We start from the raw sequence: 25,724 nt of genomic DNA on the forward strand, positions 1-25,724 counted from the left end.
TTTTTCTAAATCTGTGCGGAAAAATCCGCAGCACTTCAAACTACGTGTGCACATAGCCTAAGGGTGTGTGCACACGCTGTGGATTCTGCTGCGGATCCGCAGCGGATTTGGCACTGCACATCTGCAGCGGTTTTTGCTGCGTTGTACAGTACCATTATAACCTATGAAAAACAAAAACCGCTGTGCACATGGTGCGGATTTTTCAGCGCGGATTTGTTGCAGTTTCAAATCCGCAGCATGTCACTGCTTTGTGCGTAATCCGCAGCGGTTTAACACCTCCATTGTACAGGTGTGAAACCTCAGGGCATCTGCAGGTCTTTTAACCTGCGGATTTTACAAAATCCGCAGGTGAATCCACAGTGTGTGCACATAGCCTTATTGATAAGGCACATGAGGATTAAAGTAGGTGAGAAAGTCAAGGAAGGGGACTAGGTATAGAAAGTGAGGGGAAAAAAAGAAAACAGGGAGTGATAAAATAATAATTATATAACAGAAGGGGTAAATAAAGGTAAGGATGAAAAAAACTAGAATAAAAAGGCCCGCAATAAAATGGAGAGCACAGGCTAAAATATGTAATGCAGCAAACAATTATGATGGAAGATGAAGGCAAACAGGAGGGAACTAGGTGTAAGGAGAAATGAGCACTGCAATGCAATGAAGAGAAATACTCAAATACAGGGGGAGGAGGCGTCACAAGCACTCAGCAGGCAGGGGAGACAGACGGCCATCTGCTGCTGAAGATGCAGGTGGTGTCAGGCTCAGCAAGCCAGTGGTTTGAATAAGCCGCTGCTGCAGGAGATGACGTCATGCTGTGATTCAGATGTGTGGCAGAGAGCCTTCATAGTGCAGGACGGAAGTGGGGCGGGGGAAGGAGGACGGAAGTGGGGCAGGGGAGAGGGCGGAAGTGAGGCACTTAACACACACTGAGAAAAATGCCCAACGAACATTGCTCAGTCCAGCCCTGACCTGTCTGTCCTCCAGCGGCCCTGCGCAGCTGCTTAAGCACCGGCCCGGGGGGGCATATGCCCAGCCCGCCCCACACAACCAGCCTTACCTTGCCCAAATTAAAAATGGCCGCCAGAGACAGAGGTTTCCTCCTGCTGCGGTCCGGGGGCGGTGCCTTGTCTCCATGGTGACAGGAGTACACGGACACTGAGATTCGCTGTCAGGTGGGGAGAAGATGGAGTGCGAACTGCAGGAATACTTCCGCGGGGCTTTCGAGAACAAGCTGCTGGTGTGAGCGCACGATCCTTTCTCCATGTCGCACCTTTGTGCGGCAGCTGCTGTTTCCCCCCCGACCAGCAAGGGTTAATCAGCATCTCCTGGTACTTGTACAGTGTACGGCAGGCAGTGGTGTGTGCCCCCAGTGTGCGGCAGGCAGTGGTGTGTGCCCCCAGTGTACGGCAGGCAGTGGTGTGTGCCCCCAGAGTACGGCAGGCAGTGCTGTGTGCCCCCAGCGTACGGCAGGCAGTGGTGTGTGCCCCCAGCGTACGGCAGGCAGTGGTGTGTGCCCCCAGCGTACGGCAGGCAGTGGTGTGTGCCCCCAGTGTACGGCAGGCAGTGGTGTGTGCCCCCAGCGTGCGGCAGACAGTGGTGTGTGCCCCCAGCGTACGGCAGGCAGTGGTGTGTGCCCCCAGCGTACGGCAGGCAGTGGTGTGTGCCCCCAGCGTACGGCAGGCAGTGGTGTGTGCCCCCAGCGTACGGCAGGCAGTGGTGTGTGCCCCCAGCGTACGGCAGGCAGTGGTGTGTGCCCCCAGCGTACGGCAGGCAGTGGTGTGTGCCCCCAGCGTGCGGCAGACAGTGGTGTGTGCCCCCAGTGTGCGGCAGGCAGTGGTGTGTGCCCCCAGTGTACGGCAGGCAGTGGTGTGTGCCCCCAGTGTACGGCAGGCAGTGGTGTGTGCCCCCAGTGTACGGCAGGCAGTGGTGTGTGCCCCCAGTGTACGGCAGGCAGTGGTGTGTGCCCCCAGTGTACGGCAGGCAGTGGTGTGTGCCCGCTGTGTACGGCAGACAGTGGTGTGTGCCCGCTGTGTACGGCAGACAGTGGTGTGTGCCCGCTGTGTACGGCAGACAGTGGTGTGTGCCCGCTGTGTACGGCAGACAGTGGTGTGTGCCCGCTGTGTACGGCAGACAGTGGTGTGTGCCCGCTGTGTACGGCAGGCAGTGGTGTGTTCCCGCTGTGTGCGGCAGGCAGTGGTGTGTGCCCCCAGTGTACGGCAGGCTGTGGTGTGTGCCCGCAGTGTACGGCAGGCAGTGGTGTGTGCCCCCAGTGTACGGCAGGCAGTGGTGTGTGCCCCCAGTGTACGGCAGGCAGTGGTGTGTGCCCCCAGTGTACGGCAGGCAGTGGTGTGTGCCCCCAGTGTACGGTAGGCAGTGGTGTGTGCCCCCAGTGTACGGCAGGCAGTGGTGTGTGCCCCCAGTGTACGGCAGGCAGTGGTGTGTGCCCCCAGTGTACAGTCTTGATAAATTGGACCTAGTTTGTGCCATTGTTCACCACTGTAAATGCTGGCATCCTACAGGCAACTGATAAGTCACGCCATCCGCTGGTTCGGACCCCATTATATTCCCTGCTGCTTCCCGGCAAGCACCGCCACAAATATAGGAATTGTTTCCAGGAGCCTGTGATCTGTGACTGCCGGGTTTCATTTCCCGCTCCGTTACTGGAATTGCTTCCTGAGACGAGCGCTTGGACAATTCTCTTACTTTTTGGTACTGAATATCACTATTTTAGTGGGGCCGGTGTCACCCACTGTGAGTATCGTTCTGCATGACTGCAGATTCAGGGGATGTTCACACTCCTGATCCGACGTTCTATTTGACTGGAATTAAGAACAGACAAGCAATGGGTCCGTTGCATCCCTGGTGTAGACGGAAGCCGAGGGGCCTCATTGATTATTAGGGGGTCTGTTATGTATCAGGTTTTAGGACAGAACAAAACAAAAAGTGTAGTATGGTGCCCTTCCCTTCTAAAATCTGACTGAAAAAGGAGCTCAGGCTGACCCCTTAATAATAAATGGGACCCCAATGTTTCTGATTGCATCAGGCGTGCATCGGAGCTGCTATGGACATTAATTTAATTTGTCTGTTCTGCAAAAACCGAATGTATAAGTGGAAATGTGAATGCAGCCTGAGGCGGGATTCACACATACAGTGGGTACGGAAAGTATTCAGACCCCTTTAAATTTTTCACTTTTTGTTTCATTGCAGCCATTTGGTAAATTAAAAAAGTTCATTCTTTTTCTCATTAATGTACACTCTGCACCCCATCTTGACTGAAAAAAAACAGAAATGTAGAAATTTTTGCAAATTTATTAAAAAAGAAAAACTGAAACCTCACATGGTCATAAGTATTCAGACCCTTTGCTCAGTATTGAGTAGAAGCACCCTTTTGAGCTAGTACAGCCATGAGTCTTCTTGGGAATGATGCAACAAGTTTTCACACCTGGGTTTGGGGATCCTCTGCCATTCTTCCTTGCAGATCCTCTCCAGTTCTGTCAGGTTGGATGGTAAACGTTGGTGGACAGTCATTTTCAGGTCTCTCCAGAGATGCTCAATTGGGTTTAGGTCAGGGCTCTGGCTGGGCCAATCAAGAATGGTCACAGAGTTGTTCTGAAGCCACTCCTTTGTTATTTTAAGCCGGTTTCACATTTGCGCTTTATAGCGCTGCGACGGTCTACACACGGCCGCCGCTAAGCCCCGCCCCCTGCCGGCTCCCTGCCCGCCCCATCCGGTCATCGCCGCCTACTAGCGCACATGGGCGCTTGCGATCTGTGCACCCTATCTTTAGCATAGGGTGCGCAGATCGTGCACTGGCCGTGCGCTAGCAGGATTTTGCCGTGCGCTGCACACTCTTGAAGGTGCGCCCGTGTGCACCGAACGCAGCATGTTGCATTTAGGCGCGCACAGCGCACCTTCAAAAGTGCGCAGCGCACGGCAAAATCCTACTAGCGCACAGCCAGCGCACGATCTGCGCACCCTATGCTAAAGATAGGGTGCGCAGATCGCAAGCGCCCATGTGCGCTAGTAGACGGCGATGACCGGATGGGGCGGGCAGGGAGCCGGCAGGGGGCGGGGCTTAGCGGCGGCCGTGCGCAGGCCGTCGCAGCGCTATAAAGCGCAAATGTGAAACCGGCCTTAGCTGTGTGCTTAGGGTCATTGTCTTTTTGGAAGGTGGTGCTCAAGTCTGAGGTCCAGAGCACTCTGGAAGAGGTTTTCATCCAGGATATCACTGTAATTAGCTGCGTTCATGTTTACTTCAATTGCAACCAGTCATCCTGTTCCTGCAGCTGAAAAACACCTCCATAGCATGATGCTGCCACCACCATGTTTCACTGTTGGGATTGTATTGGGCAGGTGATGAGCAGTGCCTGGTTTTCCCCACACATACCACTTAGAATTATCACCAAAAAGTTCTATATTCATCTCATCAGACCAGAGAATCTTATTTCTCATAGTCTGGGAGTCCTTCAAGTGTTTTTTGAACACACTCTATGCGGGCTTTCATATGTCTGGCACTGAGGAGAGGCTTCCGTTGGGCCACTAAGCCTTAAAGGCCCAATTGGTGGAGGGCTGCAGTGATAGTTGACTTTATGGAACTATCTCCCATCTCCCTACTGCATCTACGGAGCTCAGTCACAGTGATCTTGGGGTTCTTCTTTACGTCTCTCACCAACGCTCTTGTTGCACAATTGCTCAGTTTGGCTGGATGGCCAGGTCTCGGAAGACTTCTAGTGGTCCCAATCTTCTTCCATTTAAGGATTTTGGAGGGCCACTGTGCTCTTAGGAACCTTGAGTACTGCAGAAACGCTTTTGTAACCTTGGTTAGATCTGTGCCTTGCCACAATTCTGTCTCTGAGCTCCTTGGCCAGTTCCTTTGACCTCATAATTCTCATTTGGTCTGACATGCACTGTGAGCTGTGAGGTCTTATATAGACAGGTGTGTGCCTTTACAAATCAAGTCCTATCAGTTTACTTAAACACAGCTGGACTCCAATGAAGGAGTAGAACCATCTCAAGGAGGATGACAAGGAAATGTACGGCATATGACTTAAAGCGAACCTGTCACCTGTTTTGGCCGTTATAAGATGCCTTTCAGGGCTTATCCACAGCATTCTATAATGCTGCAGATAAGTCCCCAGTCCAACCTGAAAGATAAGAAAAATAAGTATTATTATACTCACCCGGGGGCGGTCTGGTGCGGTCTGGTCTGACGGGTGTCGCAGCTTCGGGTCTGGCGCCTCCCATCTTCCTGCGACGCCGCCCTCCTGCTTGCTTCATCGCTTCCGGCATCGCACCTCTGCGCAGGCGTACTTCTCTGCCTTGTTGAGGTCAGTGCAAAGTACTGCAGTCTGCAGGCGCTTGGCCTCTCTGACCTTTCCCGGCACCCTCACGGCTGAGGGTCATGTGACCCAAACTCGGACCACAGACATAGATGTGTTTATTCAGCCTTAGGCCTGTTACACACGTCCTGATATTTCTGGTAACGGAAAAAACATTACCGAAGATATGTGTCCGTGTACGTAATACTTGCAACACAAGTGTGGCGACCGTGTGCTGCATCAGCACCACACGTACCGGTGCCTGGGAAGCACTGTTCCCTGCCGCTGGGTGCTGAAGACCACTCGCATCATTCTCCTCTGCTCATGTCAGGGTGTTTCTACGGACCGTGTGTCTGTGGGCAAAATATGCTGACATGTCTGTTTTTTAACAGCAGCACGGGCCGCAAAACGTTCCGCACACGTGAACACTGATGACACACGGATGAGGTGTAGGCTGATGGGAGTAGTAGTCCCATTAGCTGTTGCCTGCTCTCACTGTTATCAGTTGAATATAACTCTCAACATTCTCTCCTGATTGTGCTTATCGCCGTCAGAGCAAGGGAGAATGATGAGAGTCGTCTTCATCACTCGGCACCAGGGAACAGCGCTAACAGTACTGCTGCTTTCCAGGCGCCAGTACGTGTCACACTGATGATACATGGATGTCATCAGTGTGATCGTGTGCGGGACGTTTTGCAGCCTGTACTGCTGTTAAAAAAAAAAAAAACACATGTCAGCATATTATGCACATGGACACACAGTCCGTGGAAGCACACTGACATGTGCACAGACCCATTCACTTGAATGGGTCTATGTGTGTGTCTCCGGTACATGTTAAAACTGTTACCACATACATGTACTGGACACACTGATGTGTGAAAAGGCCTCACTTATATTCTGTCACAATCCATTTTTGGATTTGTGGCAGCTCTGTTTCTACTCAATTAAAACTTTTTTCCTTTCAGGCCAGTGGGGGTTAATGTCAGTTTTTCCCGCCAACAATCTGGTGAAATTGCAGTGCTGCTGGGTCAGCTGATGTGGGCGGTGACCACTTCCACCATCCTTTAAAAGGTCACCTGATGCATCAGCTGACTGTCAGTGATAGAGTAATCTACAGTGACCAAACCTGAGTAAGGAGCGCTCTGTGTGTAGTGGTGCTTCTGCTGGGTTCGTTATCCTGGTACCTTTTTTCAGCTATGCGGTGCTTTGCAGCTGAGGAAGCCAAAAGCTAAGTGTGGTGTTTTTTCCTCGTCCCTTTCGTGTTTGTCACTGTCCCCTGTATGGAATTATCTGTAGGGGCTAGGCTAGCGCCCTACGCCGGCCAGTGCACTAGCCAGGACAGTGTTAGGTGATAGCGAGGGACGAGGTATCGTGACAACGGTGGGGGGGGACCCACATAGGGCATTAGGGGAGTGCAGGGACAGGTTCAGGTTTGAGCCCAGGTGGTGACCATCAATCATTCCCTATCGTTAAAGCCTTCCTCTCCCCAATACCATCCCATTGTGTGAGTGTTGCGCCGTTCGCTGACCGACCACCCGTTGGGTCGAGTCACTTTGTGACATATTCCCTTTAAAGTCACATAAGCAATAGTGAATGTGGCATCTGTCCTGCACCAGTCTTTCCTCCCCATGATAACTGCCAGTAGGATAGGCTGCCAGCTTAGCACCCCATACACATTAGACTAACGGCAGCTGAACCTGCAGATATCGGCATGCTTGGCCAACAGTTTCATGTTGGGTGACTACCCAAAGGCTGCATGCTGCAATGCAGAGTCAGCGTAGACACCACCTGTCCTGCACCAGTCTTTCCTCACCATGATTACTGCCAGTAGGATAGGCTGCCAGCCTAATACCCCATACACATTAGACTAATGGCAGCTGAACCTGCAGATATCGGCATGCTTGGCCAACAGTTTCATGTGTATGGGGCTTCCCAACAGTACCCTGACGGATAATATCTGGAGAGGGAAAGATCTAGCATGTCCAGTTTTTGACTGCTGATCGTTAATTTTCGGTGAGATAAGCCCCCACCAGAGGAGTCTGGCACTGGCTTTCTCATAGAGAACACAGGAGACAGTGCACCTGTGTATGGGAGACTTAGGAAAGTTGGCTGCCAGCTGAGCGTTCAGCCCTACCGTTGTCCAGATGACAGCTACCCATTGTGTACGGAGGCCCCTTACTTAGAAGCTAGCTCTGCCGATGGTGTTCTGGTTTATTACAGATTATTAATTACAGTAATTGAGTATTTGCATTCTCATGGTTTATCTTGAAGGCGAATGCCGGATCGGGAGGATGATTTCCTGACACCGGCTACAAGACTTCTGGAGAAGAAGCGAGAGATGATTGAAGTTGAACAAGCTTTGAACACCCAAAAAGAGGTGAAGCCCATATTTAGCTATCCAGACATTAGAATATTCTGTATGAAGAGAGCAATATGGCATATGGCTTAAACGTGATGTTCTATTACCTGGAGTATAAAATGGCCACTCTTGTAAAATAAAAGTAGCATATACTCACCTCGTATCAGCGCTGTTCCAGAGATGTCGGCAGCGGGTCTCCTGGTATGACATGGTTATGCCACGTGAGGTAGTGGGCAACCCCTTTAAATGCCATTAGGGTGAGGGTAACAATATACATTGTGATGCGGCTTAAAAACCTTGTTGTAGATCTCAACTGGTATATGTAAAAACTCAGTCCTTTGAACATCCATCTTTGCGTCCAAGCTGTTACCTCACCAGTCGTCTAGGTGAGGTCTTTTTGACCTACAAATCAGCTTGTGAACAGAGTCTTAATGGGAATGTGTTAGCAGGTTTTTGCTATGTAATCTGATAGCAGCATAATCTAGGGCAAGTGAGCCTAATTACAGGGATCTGTCATTTACTGGGCTGTGTGGTATAGTTTCAATTCAATCGGTGTTTTATCAGAAGGCGATTATCACTGCTTGACTTGATGTCACATGCACAACAGTCAGGCTAATCTGTGTAACCCCGCCCCCATTACTGATTGGCAGCTTGCTGACAGTATACACTGTATACAGGAAGCTGCCAAACAGGGATGTGGGCGGGGTTATACACAACGCCTCATGCTGACCACTGAAACAGCTACAACAGATAAAACAGGGATTCTATCAAAACTGTACCCAGCAGTTCTGTAAGTGATACATTGCTGGAATCCGGCTCTCTTGCCCTATATTATTCTGCTCTCAGATTACATAGCAAGAACCTTCTGTTAGACTACTTTTAAAATGGAACTTGTTAGCAGCTTCAGGCTTCTCTAACCACCAGCAGCAGCGACAAGCTATCTCATGTTTTACTTTGAAATGCTGCGACTTTCAGAGATAATACAGTTTGAGAGAGTCGGGCACAGGTCTGTTGTGAGTTCATTTTCCCCTTCACTACTGAGGCCCGAGGAACTCCCTCTTCTGGTGAAGAAAGGTAGTGAGCCTGATTGTCAAACACCTGGGGCTGATGATGATGACTGGCTGAGTGGAGTTAATGACTGGATATAAGGTTGCCGACGCCCTTCTGGCCTGCGGGTGATTTCTCTGTGGACTTCTAGGAAACCAGTCTGATTCCTGCTCATCTAAAGCTAAGATTTCTGCTTTGCCTTTTTGCATTAGTGTTTTGTTTTCCTTGCCTTTCTGGATTCTGCCATTCCCTGCTGGGGTGAGCTGAATCTCCTTTTGCCTGTTGCTCTGTCTTCAGAATATTCCTGAGTACTGACATAGCCTTTTTTGAAGCCTAGCGTCTTCAGGGCCTTTTTTACTGTCAGTTTGTTGGCTCTTATTTTCATAGGGTTTTTTACGGATTGCAGACAGCAGCCTTCCTGTCCTTTCCTATCTAAGCTAACTTGGGCCCCATCTTTGCTCAGTCTATCTTTCTGTCTGTGTTTTGTTCTTTCTTCTTGCTTCACCGTCATTATATGTGGGGGGCTGCCTTTTGTTTTGGGGTCTGCTCTGGGGCAGTTTAGATTTCCCTTTCTGTCTTTAGGCTATGTAGTCCTCCGGCTGTGGTCGAGGGGCCTAGGGCATCGTAGGAGCCCCCCACGGCTACTGCTAGTTGTGTTGATAGGTTCAGGGGTCTGCAATCCGATAGCTGCCAACTTTTCTGGTTTTCTGGACTTAGCCAGCATTTCTATTTTTGCCTCCTACGGTGACTCAATCATAACAGAATCACCCGCCATACCGCAGATCCTAGGGTACTCAATTGCAGGAAAGAATTGTATAAAAAAAAAAAAGTGTATATTTTTTCCTCTATATCTCTGAGGCCGTAGGGGGAATTTTTTTTTTCTCTCAATGGAGATAAAGCAATTGTCTGATCGTGTGGAGCAGCTCGCTGCGGAAGTGCGGGGAATTTCCGCCTACCTTGCTCATTTACATGCTGCTGAACCAAAGATTCCTACACCTGATGTATTTTTTGGGGATCGGTCTAAAATTTTTGAATTTCAAAAATAATTGTAAATTATTTTTTGCCTTGAAGCCTAACTCGTCAGGGACCTCCACGCAGCAGGTTAAAATTGTCATCTCTTTGCTGCGTGGCGATCCCCAGGATTGGGCGTTTTCTTTGAAACCAGATGATCCTATTCTGACTAATGTGAACGCATTTTTTCAGGCCTTGGGGTTGTTGTATGACGAACCTAATGCCATTGATCAGGCTGAAAAGACCCTGCTGGCATTGAACCAGGGTCGTGATTCTGCAGAATTGTACTGTCAAAAATTCCGAAAGTGGGCGGTCCTTACTACCTGGAATGATAATGCCTTGGCTGCTCTCTTTCGGAAGGGGTTGTCAGAAGCCGTTAAAGATACTATGGTGGGATTTCCTGTTCCCTCTGGTCTTGACGATTCTATGTCTTTAGCCATTCAGGTTGATCGGCGTTTGCGCGAACGCAGAGCTGCACGAGAGGTGTTGCCACCTGTTGAACAGATGTCTGAACCTATGCAATGTGATAGAGTTTTTTCCAGAGAGCAGCGTCAGGAGTTCAGAAGGCGTAATAAGTTGTGTTTTTTCTGTGGAGATGCCTCGCATATTATTTCTGTCTGTCCTAAACGCGAGAAACGCCTTGCACACACGTTTTCTGTTGGTGGTGTTCAAACTAAGTTTCTTCTGGCTATTACTCTGATCTGCTCCCTGTCCACATTTTCCGCCAAGGCTTTTGTGGATTCGGGAGCAGCTCTACCTAATGGACTTGGATTTTGCTAAACGTTGTGGATTTCCGATGACACCTCTGCAGACGCCTATCCCTTTGAGGGGGATTGATGCTACTCCTTTGGCTAAAAATAAACCTCAGTTTTGGACCCAGTTGGTAATGCGGGTCGCCCCAGACCATCAAGAAAATTGCAGGTTTTTGGTGTTACATAATCTGCATGATACTATTGTTCTGGGGTTTCCCTGGTTACAAATTCATAATCCAGTTTTGGATTGGAAATCTGTGTCTGTGGTGAGTTGGGGTTGTCGGTGTGCCTTTAGTGAGGCTCCGGTGTTTTCCAGCTCTCCTCAGTCGCATGATGTTCCTGATTATTTGGCAGACTTTTATGATGTATTTAGTGAGAATGAGTCTGCGTCTCTGCCTCCTCATAGGAGTTATGACTGTGCAATTGAACTGAGCCCGGGGTGTAAATTTCCCAAGGGTCGGCTCTTCAATTTATCTGTACCCGAGCACGAGGCTATGCGATCCTATATTAAGGAGGCATTGGAGAAGGGTCATATTAGACCATCCTCGTCACCCTTAGGTGCCGTTTTTTTTTTTTTAGCCAAAAAGGATGGATCATTAAGACCTTGTATTGATTATCGTGCTCTCAACAAAATTACTGTTAAATATCAGTATCCGTTACCCCTGATTTCTGATCTATTCTCCAGAGTTAAAGGTGCTTGCTGGTTTACCAAGCTTGACCTCAGGGGGGCGTATAATCTTATTCGCATTAAGCATGGGGATGAATGGAAGACGGCGTTTAATACTCCGGAGGGACATTTTGAGTACCTGGTGATGCCTTTTGGGTTCACTAATGCTCCTTCTGTCTTCCAGTGCTTCATGAACGATATTTTCCGAGATTTTGTCGATACATTTTTGATTATCTATCTGGATGATATTTTGATCTTCTCCAAGGATTGGGATTCTCATGTGGAACATATTCGGACTGTGTTCCGGATCTTGAGGGAGAATTCCCTGTATGTCAAAGGATCTAAATGCCTTTTTGGAGTACAGAGGATTTCTTTTTTGGGATTTATTTTGTCCCCGTCAACTATTGAAATGGACCCGGCCAAGGTACAGGCCATTTACGATTGGGTTCAGCCCACTTCTTTGAAGGCCCTCCAGAAGTTTTTGGGTTTTGCTAATTTTTATCGGAAATTTATAGCAAAATTTTCTAGTATTGTCAAGCCATTGACTGATTTGACTAAGAAGGGTGCTGATGTGTTAAATTGGTCTCCGGAGGCTGTTTCTTTCTTTCAGGAGCTGAAGCGAAGATTCACCTTCGCCCCGGTTTTGCGGCAACCTGATGTCTCACTTCCGTTCCAGGTAGAGGTGGATGCTTCTGAGATTGGTGCAGGAGCTGTTTTGTCCCAAAAGGATCCTGTAACATCTAAAATGAATCCCTGTGCTTTCTTTTCCCGAAAGTTCTCTCCATCTGAACGTAACTATGATGTGGGGAATCGGGAACTGTTAGCCATGAAATGGGCATTTGAGGAGTGGAGACATTGGTTGGAGGGAGCTAAGCATCAAGTCGTGGTCCTCACTGACCACAAGAATTTGATTTACCTAGAGTCGGCTAAGCGCTTGAACCCTAGACAGGCTAGGTGGGCCTTGTTTTTTACACGTTTTGATTTTGTGGTTTCTTTTCTTCCTGGAACTAAGAATGTCAAGGCTGACGCCCTCTCTAGGAGCTTCTTTGCTGATTCTCCTGTGGTGACCAAGCCTGCTACCATCTTAGGCGAAGGGGTAGTTCTTTCTGCCATCTCGCCCGATTTGAGACATGCTCTGGAAGAGTTCCAGGAGGACAAACTTGAGCGTTGTCCCAGTGGAAAGTTGTATGTTCCTGACCAGTGGAAGAAGAGAGTGATGTCTGAAGTTCATTGCTCTGCTTTGGCTGGTCATCCAGGTATTTTTGGTACTAGAGATCTGGTGAGTCGGTCTTTTTGGTGGCCCTCCTTGTCTCGTGATGTCAGGAATTTTGTGCAGTCCTGTGGGACGTGCTCCCGGTCTAAATCGTGTTCTCGCTCTAGTGGGTTGTTGATGCCTTTGCCTGTCCCCAAGATGCCATGGACCCATATTTCAATGGATTTCATCTCTGATATGCCTGTCTCTCAAAGGATGACTGTTATTTGGGTGATTTGTGATAGGTTCTCTAAGATGGTTCATCTTGTACCACTCCCTAAGTTGCCGTCTTCCTCTGAATTGGTGCCCCTGTTTTTACAACAGGTGGTTCGCTTGCACGGGATTCCTGAGAACATTGTATCTGACTGTCATGGTATGCCTAGGTTACTTTAGGCTAAAACCCCGGGGCCCCTGCGGTGTCCCTCAGACTAGGGGAAACCCTGTCTGTCCCTCAACCCAGGGTTTACACTGAAGGTGTGCCTGCCTGGGCCTCCACCCTGTCCATGTCTCCTGTCCAGCCCTAAGCTGAACCCACCACCCTCCACCCAGTGAGGGGACCAGACACCAGTCCCCACAAATACGTATGGACAGGGGTAAAAGAAACACCACACCGTTAATACACCAGGGAATACAATAATGTGCAAGGGCAACCAAATAGATATATATAACAGATAGGAGAAAGAACAACTGAGAAATATACTGCACCAGATATCAGACGTTCCAAAACCACCACTGCTGACCGATATTGCTAGCACTAGGCAAAAGCTATAGTCGGCGACGCCCTTAGTCAGGAAGGACTATTTAAAGACCAAGGGCGTGGCCAAGCCCTCAGCCAGCATGACAACCTGGCTAACCCTATCCCGACTGGAACAGAATACCCAACAAAGTCCCTGTGCATACTGTAGTGGAATAGGGTATTACCACTGTCTGCCGGACACCCTGGTGTGAACAGTGTCCGACATGACAGTACCCCGCCTTCTACGAGGGACCTCCGGAACCTCACCATGTCGAGGACCTGGCTTGTCCGGATGGCGACGATGGAACATAGTAACCAGTCGATCAGCATGAATGTCTGAGGCCGGCACCCATGTCCTCTCCTCAGGACCATAGCCACGCCAGTGGACCAGGTACTGTAGAGTGCGACGCACAACCCTAGAGTCCACCACTTTGGACACCTCAAATTCCAACGCGCCATCCACCAAGACGGGAGGTGGTGGCCCGGGAGAACCATCCACCAAACCCATGACCTTTTTTAGCAATGCTTTGTGAAACACATTATGAATCTTATACACAGCCGGCAACTCCAAACGAAATGCCACGGGGTTGATCACTGCGGAGATCCTAAATGGGCCAATGAACCTGGGACCCAACTTAAGTGACGGTATCTTGAGCTTGATGTTCCTTGTAGATAACCACACCCAATCACCCACACACAGGTCCGGACCTGGCACACGTCTGCAGTCAGCCACCTGTTTGTACCTGGAACCCACCTTCAACAAGCGCTGCTTGACTCTCCTCCAAACAGATGACAATTGAGCCCCCAACTGGTCCTCCTCAGGGACGCCAACCGAGCACCCCTGACGCAAGGTACAAAATTGAGGATGTTGACCATACACACAAAAAAAAGATTCCCCAGACGATTCCTGGCAATGGTTGTTTATTGCGAATTCTGCCAGAGGAAGAAACGCTGACCACTCTTCCAGATTGTCGGAAACAAAGCAGCGCAAGTATTGCTCCAGGTTTTGGTTCATCCGCTCAGTCTGCCCATTCGACTGAGGGTGGAAAGCCGATGAATGAGATAATTTGATCCCAAGGCGAGAACAAAAGGCTCTCCAAAACTTTGCCACAAACTGCGTACCTCGATCAGACACAATGTCAGACGGGACACCATGAAGTCAGACCACCTCGCGAATAAATATCTGAGCAAGAGTCTTAGCATTGGGCAAAGATGGTAAAGCAACGAAATGTGACATTTTGGAGAACCTATCAACAATTACCAAAATGACCGAGTTCCCCGCCGAGGCGGGCAAGTCTGTAATAAAATCCATGGAAATCTCAGTCCATGGCTTACTTGGCACTCCGAGAGGCTGCAACCTACCAGCGGGACGGGAACGAGGAGTCTTGGCCCGTGCGCACGTGGTACAGGCACACATATGAGGCCACATCCTGCCGGATTTTAGGCCACCAAAAACGACGCGATACCAGTTCCAGAGTGCTCTTAACCCCTGGATGACCAGCCAGTACCGTGTCGTGATGTTCGCCTAACACTCTTGAGCGTAGATGTAGTGGCACAAAAGATTTATTCGCAGGCAACCCCGGCGGTACCTCCTCCTGAGCCTCCGCAATCTCTGCCTCAATTTCTGTCGTGATGGCAGATACCACCACACCCTTTTGGAGAATAGGCACCGGCTCTTCACATAACTCTCCACCAGGAAAACACCTGGATAAAGCGTCTGCCTTAATATTCTTCGAACCAGGTCGATAGGTAACAATGAAGTTGAACCGGGTGAAGAATAATGCCCAGCGAGCCTGTCTGGAGGACAGGCGCTTAGCAGATTCTAAAAGCAAATTCTTATGGTCGGTTATCATAGTAATCTGATGAACAGCCCCCTCCAAGAAGTGTCGCCACTCCTCAAATGCCAATTTGATGGCCAACAATTCCCTGTTGCCAATATCATAATTACGCTCCGCAGGCGACAGCTTCTTGGAGAAGTAGGCACACGGATGCAACTTGGCCCAAGATGGGCCCTGAGACAGTACAGCCCCCACTCCAACCTCCGACGCATCCACCTCCACGACAAACGGTAAGGAGACATCGGGCTGCACCAGAATGGGCGCTGAGGCAAAACTATTCTTGAGGAATTCAAACGCCTGTACCGCAGGCTCAGACCAGTCAGAAAAGTCGGTACCCTTCTTAGTCATGTCTGTAAGTGGTTTGGCAATCACAGAGAAATTCTTAATAAATTTCCTATAGTAATTGGAGAAGCCAAGAAATCGCTGAAGCGCCTTAAGATTATCAGGCCGATCCCAATGTAGTACCGCCTGCACCTTTGCGGTGTCCATCTTAAACCCTGAGGCGGAGATTATATAACCCAAGAACGGTAGCTCCTGTACGACAAACACATTTTTCAAGCTTGACATAGAGCCTGTTCTTTCTGAGCAACTGCAGGACCTGTCTAACATGCTCTATATGTGTATCATGGTCGCGAGAGAAAATGAGGATGTCGTCTAGATAAATTATAACAAATCTCCCCAACAAATGAGAGAAGACATCATTTATGAAATGTTGAAAGACCGCCGGTGCCATAGTCAACCCAAACGGCATTACCAAACTCTCAAAGTGACCCTCAGGGGTATTGAATGCCATCTTCCACTCATCCCCCTGACTGACTCTTATAAGATTGTACGCCCCCCTGAGGTGCAGTTTGGAGAACCACTTGGCACCAACCACTTGGTTGAACAAATCGGGTATAAGTGGCATAGGGTAAGGATCACGAACCGTAATCTGGTTGAGTTCTCTGAAATCCAGACACGGGCGTAAACCGCCATCCTTCTTTTTAACAAAGAAGAAGCCAGCAGCCAGAGGAGAAGAGGAAGGTCTAATATGCCCCTTGCTCAGACTATCCGCAATGTACTCCTTGAGAGCTAGCCTCTCGGGACCTGAGATATTAAACATTCTAGCTTTAGGTAACTTGGCCCCTGGTTTCAACCTAATAGCACAGTCATAGGGGCGATGCGGTGGTAGTTCTGAACAACCTTTTTCAGAAAATACATCCGCATAGTCCAGCAACGGCTCCGGGATACTGGGAGTCAAAGCGGAAATACATGTAGCCAGGCACCTCTCCTGACACTCCCTGCTCCACTGAATTATGTCCTGGGTCTTCCAATCAATAACAGGATTATGCATTGACAACCATGGAAAGCCCAGAACCATCTGAGCCGGTAAGTTACTAAGCACCTTACAAGTTACCCGCTCTGAGTGTAATACTCCAATGTGGAGTTGTATATCCAACACACACTCTGTGATCTCCCCTTGAGACAACGGGGAAGCATTGATGGTAACCACCCGGATGGGGTTCGGCAATTTCTCCACCGGAAATCCCGCCGTATGTGCGAACTTCTCATCAATGAGATTGGCAGCTGAGCCACTATCAACAAACACTGTAATAGAGAGCATTTGCCCCCCAAGTGCTACCCTAGCAGGGAGCATACACTGGGAAACCATGACGGAGGATACACAAAGGCTCAGACTAGACTCCTCCAAACCCTCTGAGCCTATCAGTTTTCCGCCGGCGCGCCCTTCTTAGGTACCAGGGGGCAAGCGTTAATAAAATGTCCTCCTTTGCCACAAAAAAAACAAACCCCCTGCCTTCTGTGCCAAGAACGTTTAGGCTTGTTACTCAGTGAATGTGCTATACCAGCGATCTGCATGGGTTCCACGGATTCACCAGAGGCAACCTCCCCTGCAACTCCCCCACCTCCCGGAGGTAACGAAACCAGCGCCCCCTGACGGAGATGGCGGTCTATGCGTACTACAAGTGCCATCGCAGCCTCCAGAGAGGCGGGAGTCTCGTACATTAGGAGAGTCTGTTTAACCCTTCCAGAAACCCCATGCAAAAATTGACTTCTAAGCGCAGGGTCATTCCACTGCATGTCCACCGCCCATCGCCGGAATTCCGTGCAGTAATCCTCAGCTGGTCGCTCACCCTGTAGTAGTGAGCGTATCTTAGACTCTGCAAAGTTTAATCTATCCGGATCGTCATAGATCAAACCCAGAGCAGAGAAAAAAAAATCTACAAACTCAAATGCCGGTGAGTCAGAAGGGAGTGAAAAGGCCCATGCCTGTGGATCACCACTCAGCAAAGAAATCACCAAGCCCACGCGTTGAGCCTCATTACCTGAGGAATGTGGATGCATACGGAAATACAATTTGCATGATTCACGAAAAACCGTGAACTTACCACGATCACCAGCAAATCGTTCAGGAAGGGGAAACTTGGGTTCAGCTGCCCTGGCTGCAGCCTCAGCAGGTACTGCAAGAGCTGACAGGCCTTGTTGCTGGACCGCCCCCCTAAGTTCAGTGACCTGTATGGATAGAGCCTCCAGCTGCTTGGTTAGGGAAAGTATAGGATCCATAGTAAGTAACCCCTATATTCCCTATCTATTTTTTTTTTTTTTTTTTTTTAACTTTAGTATTTGGGCCGACTATAATGTCATGGTATGCCTAGGTTACTTTAGGCTAAAATCCCGGGGCCCCTGCGGTGTCCCTCAGACTAGGGGAAACCCTGTCTGTCCCTCAACCCAGGGTTTACACTGAAGGTGTGCCTGCCTGGGCCTCCACCCTGTCCCTGTCTCCTGTCCAGCCCTAAGCTGAACCCACCACCCTCCACCCAGTGAGGGGACCAGACACCAGACCCCACAAATACGTATGGACAGGGGTAAAAGAAACACCACACCGTTAATACACCAGGGAATACAATAATGTGCAAGGGCAACCAAATAGATATATATAACAGATAGGAGAAAGAACAACTGAGAAATATACTGCACCAGATATCAGACGCTCCAAAACCACCACTGCTGACCGATATTGCTAGCACTAGGCAAAAGCTATAGTCGGCGACGCCCATAGTCAGGAAGGACTATTTAAAGACCAAGGGCGTGGCCAAGCCCTCAGCCAGCATGACAACCTGGTTAACCCTATCCCGACTGGAACAGAATACCCAACAAAGTCCCTGAGCATACTGTAGTGGAATAGGGTATTACAGCTGTCTGCCGGACACCCTGGTGTGAACAGTGTCCGACATGACACTGACAGAGGAGTCCAGTTTGTGTCTAGATTTTGGAGAACTTTCTGTTCCAAGCTGGGAATTCAGTTGTCCTCCTCTGCTTTTCACCCTCAGACCAATGGGCAGACAGAGAGAAAAAACCAGACCTTGGAGTCATATTTGAGATGTTTTATTTCTGCTGATCAGGATGATTGGGTTTCATTTTTGCCCTTGGCCGAATTTGCTTTAAATAATAGAGCTTGTTCTGCCACTTTGATGTCACCTTTTTTTTGTAACTTTGGGTTTCATCCTCGATTTTCTTCAGGGCAGGTGGAGCCCTCTGCCTGCCCAGGTGTTGACACTGTGGTGGAGAGAATGCACCAGATCTGGGACCAAGTGGTGGATAAGTTATCTCTCTCCCAGGAAAAGGCACAGCGGTTTTCCAACCGACATAGGACCATTGGTCCTCAGTTTATGGATGGTGATATGGTGTGGTTATCATCAAAAAATATTGCTATGAAGGTGGCTTCTCCTAAGTTTAAGCCTAGATTTATTGGACCTTACAAGATTTTGGAGATTATTAATCCGGTCTCTTTTCGTTTGGCTCTTCCTGTCACATTTAAAATCCATAATGTGTTCCATAAATCTTTGTTGAAGAGGTTTGTTGAACCTGTTTTTCCGGGGGTTGCACCTCCAGACCCTGTATTGGTTGAAGGTAACATGGAATATGAGGTAGAGAAAGTACTGGATTCCCGTCTGGCTAGACGGAGACTCCAGTATTTGGTTAAGTGGAAGGGTTATGGTCAGGAGGATAATTCCTGGGTCTCTGCCTCTGATATTCATGCCAAAAGATTGGTGCGTGCCTTTCATCGGGCTCACCCTGATCGCCCTGGTGGCGTGGTTGAGGGTTCAGTGACCCCTCCTCAAGGGGGAGGTACTGTTGTGAGTTCATTTTCCCCTTCACTACTGAGGCCCGAGGAACTCCCTCTTCTGGTGAAGAAAGGTAGTGAGCCTGATTGTCAAACACCTGGGGCTGATGATGATGACTGGCTGAGTGGAGTTAATGACTGGATATAAGGTTGCCGACGCCCTTCTGGCCTGCGGGTGATTTCTCTGTGGACTTCTAGGAAACCAGTCTGATTCCTGCTCATCTAAAGCTAAGATTTCTGCTTTGCCTTTTTGCATTAGTGTTTTGTTTTCCTTGCCTTTCTGGATTCTGCCATTCCCTGCTGGGGTGAGCTGAATCTCCTTTTGCCTGTTGCTCTGTCTTCAGAATATTCCTGAGTACTGACATAGCCTTTTTTACTGTCAGTTTGTTGGCTCTTATTTTCATAGGGTTTTTTACGGATTGCAGACAGCAGCATTCCTGTCCTTTCCTATCTAAGCTAGCTTGGGCCCCATCTTTGCTCAGTCTATCTTTCTGTCTGTGTTTTGTTCTTTCTTCTTGCTTCACCGTCATATGTGGGGGGCTGCCTTTTGCTTTGGGGTCTGCTCTGGGGCAGTTTAGATTTCCCTTTCTGTCTTTAGGCTATGTAGTCCTCCGGCTGTGATCGAGGGGCCTAGGGCATCGTAGGAGCTCCCCACGGCTACTGCTAGTTGTGTTGATAGGTTCAGGGGTCTGCAATCCGATAGCTGCCAACTTCTCTGGTTTTCTGGACTTAGCTAGCATTTCTATTTTTGCCTCCTACGGTGACTCAATCATAACACAGGTCGTGGTGACCACTGGGCAGCTTGACCATCTCCCTATACACTAAGACCACGTGCACACGTTGAGTATTTGGTTAGTTTTTTACCTTTTTAGTATTTGTTCTTTTCTTGGTTTTTGCTTACAATCAGAGGAAAAGTATGATAGAAACACGTCACCATTTCTGTACTCCTGGATTTGGCTTACAGATCCTGAGGTAAATAAAGCTCACCAAATAGTGAATGTGTGAGCGTGACCTAATAGGGAGAGACCTGTGAAGCCAGGGAGCAGTCGCCCAGCGGACTCTTTCTCTGAGGTTTTGAGTTTTCTCTAAGACCCAGCAGCCATTCCGAGTAACGCCTAGGTCTCTGCAGTGAGGCGTCGTGCCCTATTTCATTTTGCTGGTCGTTAGGGAAGCAGGAAACTTCTGACAGGTTCCCCTAAAAATCCGGTTCTTCAGACCTGCTCCTAGTGTTATAATTATCTACAAATACAAGTGTGCGTGACACCTGCCTAGAAGAGGTCTTCTACTCCCTCACTCACTCTGATCCATGTTTCCACAGGAATTTCAGATGAAAGCTGAGAGTCTGCAGCAACGTCGCACCGAGCTTGAGCACAAAGAAGAGAAACTCAAGGATTCCTTGTTCAAATTTGATAAGTTCCTCAAGGTTTGCCGTTCTCTGTACTGTATATAGCGGCTGTGTGTGTTGAGAAGGTTTCTATTCTTGTAGTGATAAGCCTATTTATCAGTTTGAGAACCGAGATTGAAAAAGATAGATAAATTAACGCTACATAGGTTAATATTGTAGATCCATCAAGTTCCACCGTTATCGACCAATAAAACGTTGTCTATCACTAGAATTTTTATAACCCACAATGCCATTTGTGAGGAAGGCATCCAGCCCTTTTTTAAAAGCTGCTATAGTGTAAGTGACATTTTCTGACTAAAGGCCATACTGATAAAGCTCCTGTAACACAACTTTACTGCATATGAATGCACCAGAATAATTAATCCCTTCATGACGGGGACAATTTTCTCCTCCCCATCTTCCCAGGGCCATAATTTTTTTTTCTCTCCACATAGACATATGAGAGCTTATTTTTTGCGGGACAAGTTGTACTTTTGAATGACACCATTCATTTTTACCACATAGTGTACTGGAAAACGGAAATTCGGAAGAAATTGTAAAAAAAAAAAAAAAATGCAATTCTGACAGTTTTTTTGATAATTGTTTTTTATGGTGTACATTTTGTGGTACGTTTACCGCGATATCATGTCCAGTTTTTTATTCTATTAGCGGAGGAGAAAAAATCAGAAGTTTGAAAAAAAAAAAATTGGGGTTGTTTTATATTTTGATAGATCTGACTTTTCAGAGATACGACGTGTATTTCTTAAAATTGGGAGGTGATTTGAACTTGTTTTTTTTTTTTTAGATATTTTTTAAAACCTGTTATTTTTTACTTTTCATTGTACTTGTTAGTCCCCTTAGGGAACTTGAACACGCTGTTGTTTGATCACTTTTACTATATGCAGCAATACCACAGTATTGCTGGATATACTCAAAATCACAGCCTCCTTTGAAGCTTGGCCACCAGAAGGGTTTCAAGGGAGCTCTGTAATGACAACCAATTGGTGAGTGACCTGCAATCATGTCACCGGGCAACGATGGGCACATAGAGTGACATGCCACCTGTGATTGTTAGATGCAGGTCCTGGCTGTAACAGACAGCCATGAGCCACCTCAACCCGTGAACCTGCCCCATACACCCGCATCCGACTTGCGCCTTACATGTACAGAGCATGCTGTGAAGGCATTAAAAGGGGCTTCAGGAGTTACAAAAGCACTGTATTCCCCAAAAGTCATGAATTACTGTATATACTCGAGTATAAGCTGACCAGAGTATAAGCCGACCCCCCCCTAATTTTGCCACAAAAAACTGGGAAAACTTATTGACTCGAGTATAAGCCTAGGGTGGAAAAGATTCTCCATAGATTATGCCCCCATAAGATGCTCAATAGATTATGCCCCCATATGCTGCCCCCATAAGATGCTCCATATATTATTCCCTGTGAGGCAGCACTGTCATTTAAGGTAGGAGATTCTCGCTAGGCAGCGAACAAAACACATCCGGCACCAGGATTTCTATAACTATAACAGTCCGTGCGGTTTATTATTCAGCATAAACCAAAGGAAGCACCACAAAGTTCATATCAGCATAGCGTCCATTATATGGGCTATTCAGCCTCATCATTATCTCACCCGTCAGGGTTCCTTAGTTCCTTATGCGGCTTCACCATCGCATACGTTAGTTCCCTCCAGGGAGCTCTCAGGCACACATCGCCAATGCTCACACAGCCGCTCCACATGCTGTTAGCCAGGAGATCCTTCTCCTCACGGGACTTTCCAAACTGGACCAATCAGGTCCCAGCATTCACACCTTGTGACCTACCCTGGCCACCTTAGGCCTCTTTCACACATCAGGTTTTCGCCGTCAGGCGCGATCTGGCGCTTTTGACAGAAACCGGATCCGGCGAAATGCAATGCCGGATCCGGTTTCCCCCCCCATTGACTTGCATTTGCGCCGGATCGCGCCGGATGGCCATGCGTTTCATCCGGTTTTCGCCGGATCCGGCAATGTGTCGTGATCCGGCGTCTGGAAAAAACGGCTACTGTAACGTTTTTTGTCTCCGGCGAAAAAGCCGGACACGCCGGATCCGGCGCGTCTGGCTTTTTCACACAATGAAAGCCTATGAGTGCCGCAATGCGCCGGATCCTGTTTTTTGGTCTGAGCATGCTCAGAAGCTCTGCCCACAGGAGATATATAAAAGCAAGACAATGGGACCCTCAGCCACACCCAACATGCCACCCAAGCCAAGAACCAGGAGCAGGAGAAGGCAGCAGACATCTGCAGCAGCAGCACCACCCCAAATGGAGCAGCAAATGGAACATGCTGAGGAGGGGAGTCCAGCAGCAGATGAGAGACGGTAATTATCAAATCCCCCATTCCTCCAAACTAGGGCCATGGAATATCAAGATATTCATTGGCCCTTTGTTTCTCTTTATTCAACAGCCGCCAAAGAGATGCAGCAGCAGCAGCAGAAATGGCATCACTGGCAGCAGCAACAGCAGCAGCAATACCCACAGCCATGGAGTCTGGCCATCAACAGGACAGCACATCTTCTTCTGGGAGCCCTCCCTCGCATCGTCAGCGTTTGACGGTAAGTTTTTATTTCCAAAATCCATCATCTCTGTAATATATGTCTATTCATTGCCTTTTATTTCAAAACAGGAATCACAAGATGAAGAGGAGCTCCCAGAAGAATAAGGAAGGGGTGGACAGACACCTGGAGTGGGCTCGCAATTGGTAAGTTTTTTGCATCAAGCGCAGAAACACAACATCACACTACACACAACACATAGAAAACAATGTTCTGCAGACCACACACAGCAAACAAATGCCTACATCCAAAGACATAACATTTTTTGTTTTCTTCTCTAGTCTTCCCAATCTGGTGCTCGGCCAAGAGGTCCTCGCAGTGCCTCCCAGGGTCGTCGGCGACAGCAACGCGGCGGTCACCAGCGTGTAAGTATAAATATTTTTGCTTTGTTTTTTTGCACTTTTTATTTCATTTCTTTTGTGGAGGCTAATTATGTTATTTAACAGCCTTCACAGCGTGCTCCCGACTCTGACGGTGAGGATGGAGGACTCGATGTGGACCACCTCATCGATCTCGTCAGACAAAGGGAGCCGCTCTGGAATATGGCTGACCGCCGGCACGCTGACCTTATCGTTACCCGACGACTCTGGGAGGAAATCTGTTCACTCCTTGTGGGCCGCTGGGAGGACCTCGATGTTCGGGCCCAGATTAAAGAGCGTAAGTATATACAGTACCGGTTGCTTGATGTAAACCAGTGTTTCCCAAACTCCAGTCCTCGTGGTCCCCACGGATAATGTGTTCAGGATTTCTATTTACTATGGAAATCCTGAAAACATGACCCCTGGGGACCATGAGGACTGGAGTTTGTGAAACACTGATGTTGTATACTAACCACTCCTTTCTCGTTTCAGGGAACAGAATTGTGAATCGGTGGCGGTCTGTGAGGGATCGTTTCAAGAAGGAGTTCAATAAAGAGATGCGGGCCCCGAGTGGATCTGGAGGACGCAGGAGCAAGTACAAGTACGCACAAGCCCTGTCGTTCCTCCGGGAAACAATGCTCACCAGAAGGTAAATATTACACACCACATGTGAAAAAAATTTTTAGATGTAACTTTTTTTTTTCAGCCAGGGCCATACCATGTCAGTATTTTAATTGTTTTTTTTTTCTCTTTATTCCACAGCACGGTGAGCAGCACTCGGGAGCCTGCACGATTGGACCCTTCTGAGGCGATCCCTGAGGAGACCGGCACCGAGGGACACTTCGACCGCCCCGGTACATCTGCACCTTCCCAGCCTTCCCACACATTCGACCCATCTGTCCCATCCACCAGCACAGGAGCATCGTGGCCGCCTACATTACATGAAGCTGCTGGTGAGGAGATCGCTTTCCCTTTACCCCACCCTTCTGCCCCTGCCACCTCTAGTACACCTGCGGGTACTGGGCGGCAGCGGCAGAGGGGTCAGGAAAAGAGTTATGCGCAAGAGTTCTTGCATCTGAATGCATCTTTCCAGAACTGTCTAAAAGTCTTGTCAGAGCAAATCTCCGCAGGCTTTCAGCAGATCAACTCCAGCATTCTGGAGGTGAAGACACTTCTGCAAACCATGCATTCAGAAGCAAGATCTTCGCCAAACCACACCTTTTTCAGGTCTGTTGTGGAGCGCATGGCAACACTATCTCCTACCCAGCAGATGCATGTAATGCATTCGTGCCACGGTGCTCTACAGCAGGTTACCTCCCAACCTCCACCTCCCACCACTGTAGTTCCTCCACCTGCACCCCCTCCAGCCACTTTCCATCCTCCCCCTCCTATTACATCTGCACCCCCTCCAGCCACTTTCCATCCTCCCCCTCCTATTACATCTGCACCCCCTCCAGCCACTTTCCATCCTCCCCCTCCTATTACATACCAGCAACCTCACCAGTACCAGCAACCTCCCCAGTACCAGACATCTCCCCACTTCCAGCAACCTGCCCCGTACCAAACTCCTTCCCCGTACCAAACTCCTTCCCCATACAACTTGCCATCAACATCATCTGCTCCTACAGTCCCTGCCCAACCCTCCACTCCACCGCCCACCACCTCTTCTGCCTCCAACATGTCCACCCATTCTGTAGCTTTTTCCACACCATCACCTCTAACTGTTCCTTCCCCACCACGATCCCAGTCCTCTCTCCACACACCCAGTGTCGAAGTCCCGCAGCCCCTCCAGCAGTATTTCCACCCCACACTACACAGATTTATGATGTGTTTTGTAATAAAAATGCCCATTGGGTTTAAAACCTTTATTAAAAAAGTTTTTTGCACTTTAAAAACATTTTACAAAAAAAAAAAAAAATTTAAATAAAAGTTAAATTATCGTTTCACAATGGTTGTCTGTCTTTTCTTTCTGCGGCGAACTATGTTTAAAAAAAAGGTTAAATACAGGGTATTTCAAAGGTAAAAAGGTATTCAAAACCAGGTATATAACTGTGGGTAAATTTTAGCTTTTTGCCACAGTTGTGTTCCTGGTTGTGTTTGAAGCAAAGTATTTCACCTAAAAAGTTGTGTTTATTGTTGGTGATTTCATAACAATGTACACAACTTTTGTTAAAAGGTGAAATACTTTGCATAAAACACAACCAGGTACACACCTGTGGCCTAAAGCTAAAAATAGTAGACCATGACAAGATAGCCAACTTTGGTTGGCAAAGGTATATACTGTTGGTCC

The 25,724-nt window shown here is 48.4% G+C and overlaps 1 protein-coding gene across 3 annotated transcripts in view; it reads left to right on the forward strand.

Annotated features, from left to right (window-relative positions):
• The first annotated feature begins 921 nt into the window (after positions 1-921).
• The window catches only part of CFAP73 (cilia and flagella associated protein 73), a 72,819-nt gene continuing 48,016 nt past the window's right edge, over positions 922-25,724 (forward strand). Inside the window, exons 1-3 of one of the 3 annotated variants that reach the window (XM_073554112.1) lie at positions 922-1,236; positions 7,587-7,692; positions 20,419-20,523. In XM_073554112.1, coding sequence (XP_073410213.1) covers positions 1,181-1,236; positions 7,587-7,692; positions 20,419-20,523 — 267 coding nt within the window. In that variant the 5' untranslated portion in view covers positions 922-1,180. The remainder of the gene's footprint in view (positions 1,237-7,586; positions 7,693-20,418; positions 20,524-25,724) is intronic. The other 2 variants (XM_073554113.1, XM_073554114.1) reach the window with 2 other exon arrangements.

The sequence above is a fragment of the Dendrobates tinctorius genome, unplaced genomic scaffold (genome assembly GCF_039654945.1).
Source record: "Dendrobates tinctorius isolate UK_male_01 unplaced genomic scaffold, ASM3965494v1 ptg000206l, whole genome shotgun sequence".
NCBI lineage: Eukaryota > Metazoa > Chordata > Amphibia > Anura > Dendrobatidae > Dendrobates > Dendrobates tinctorius.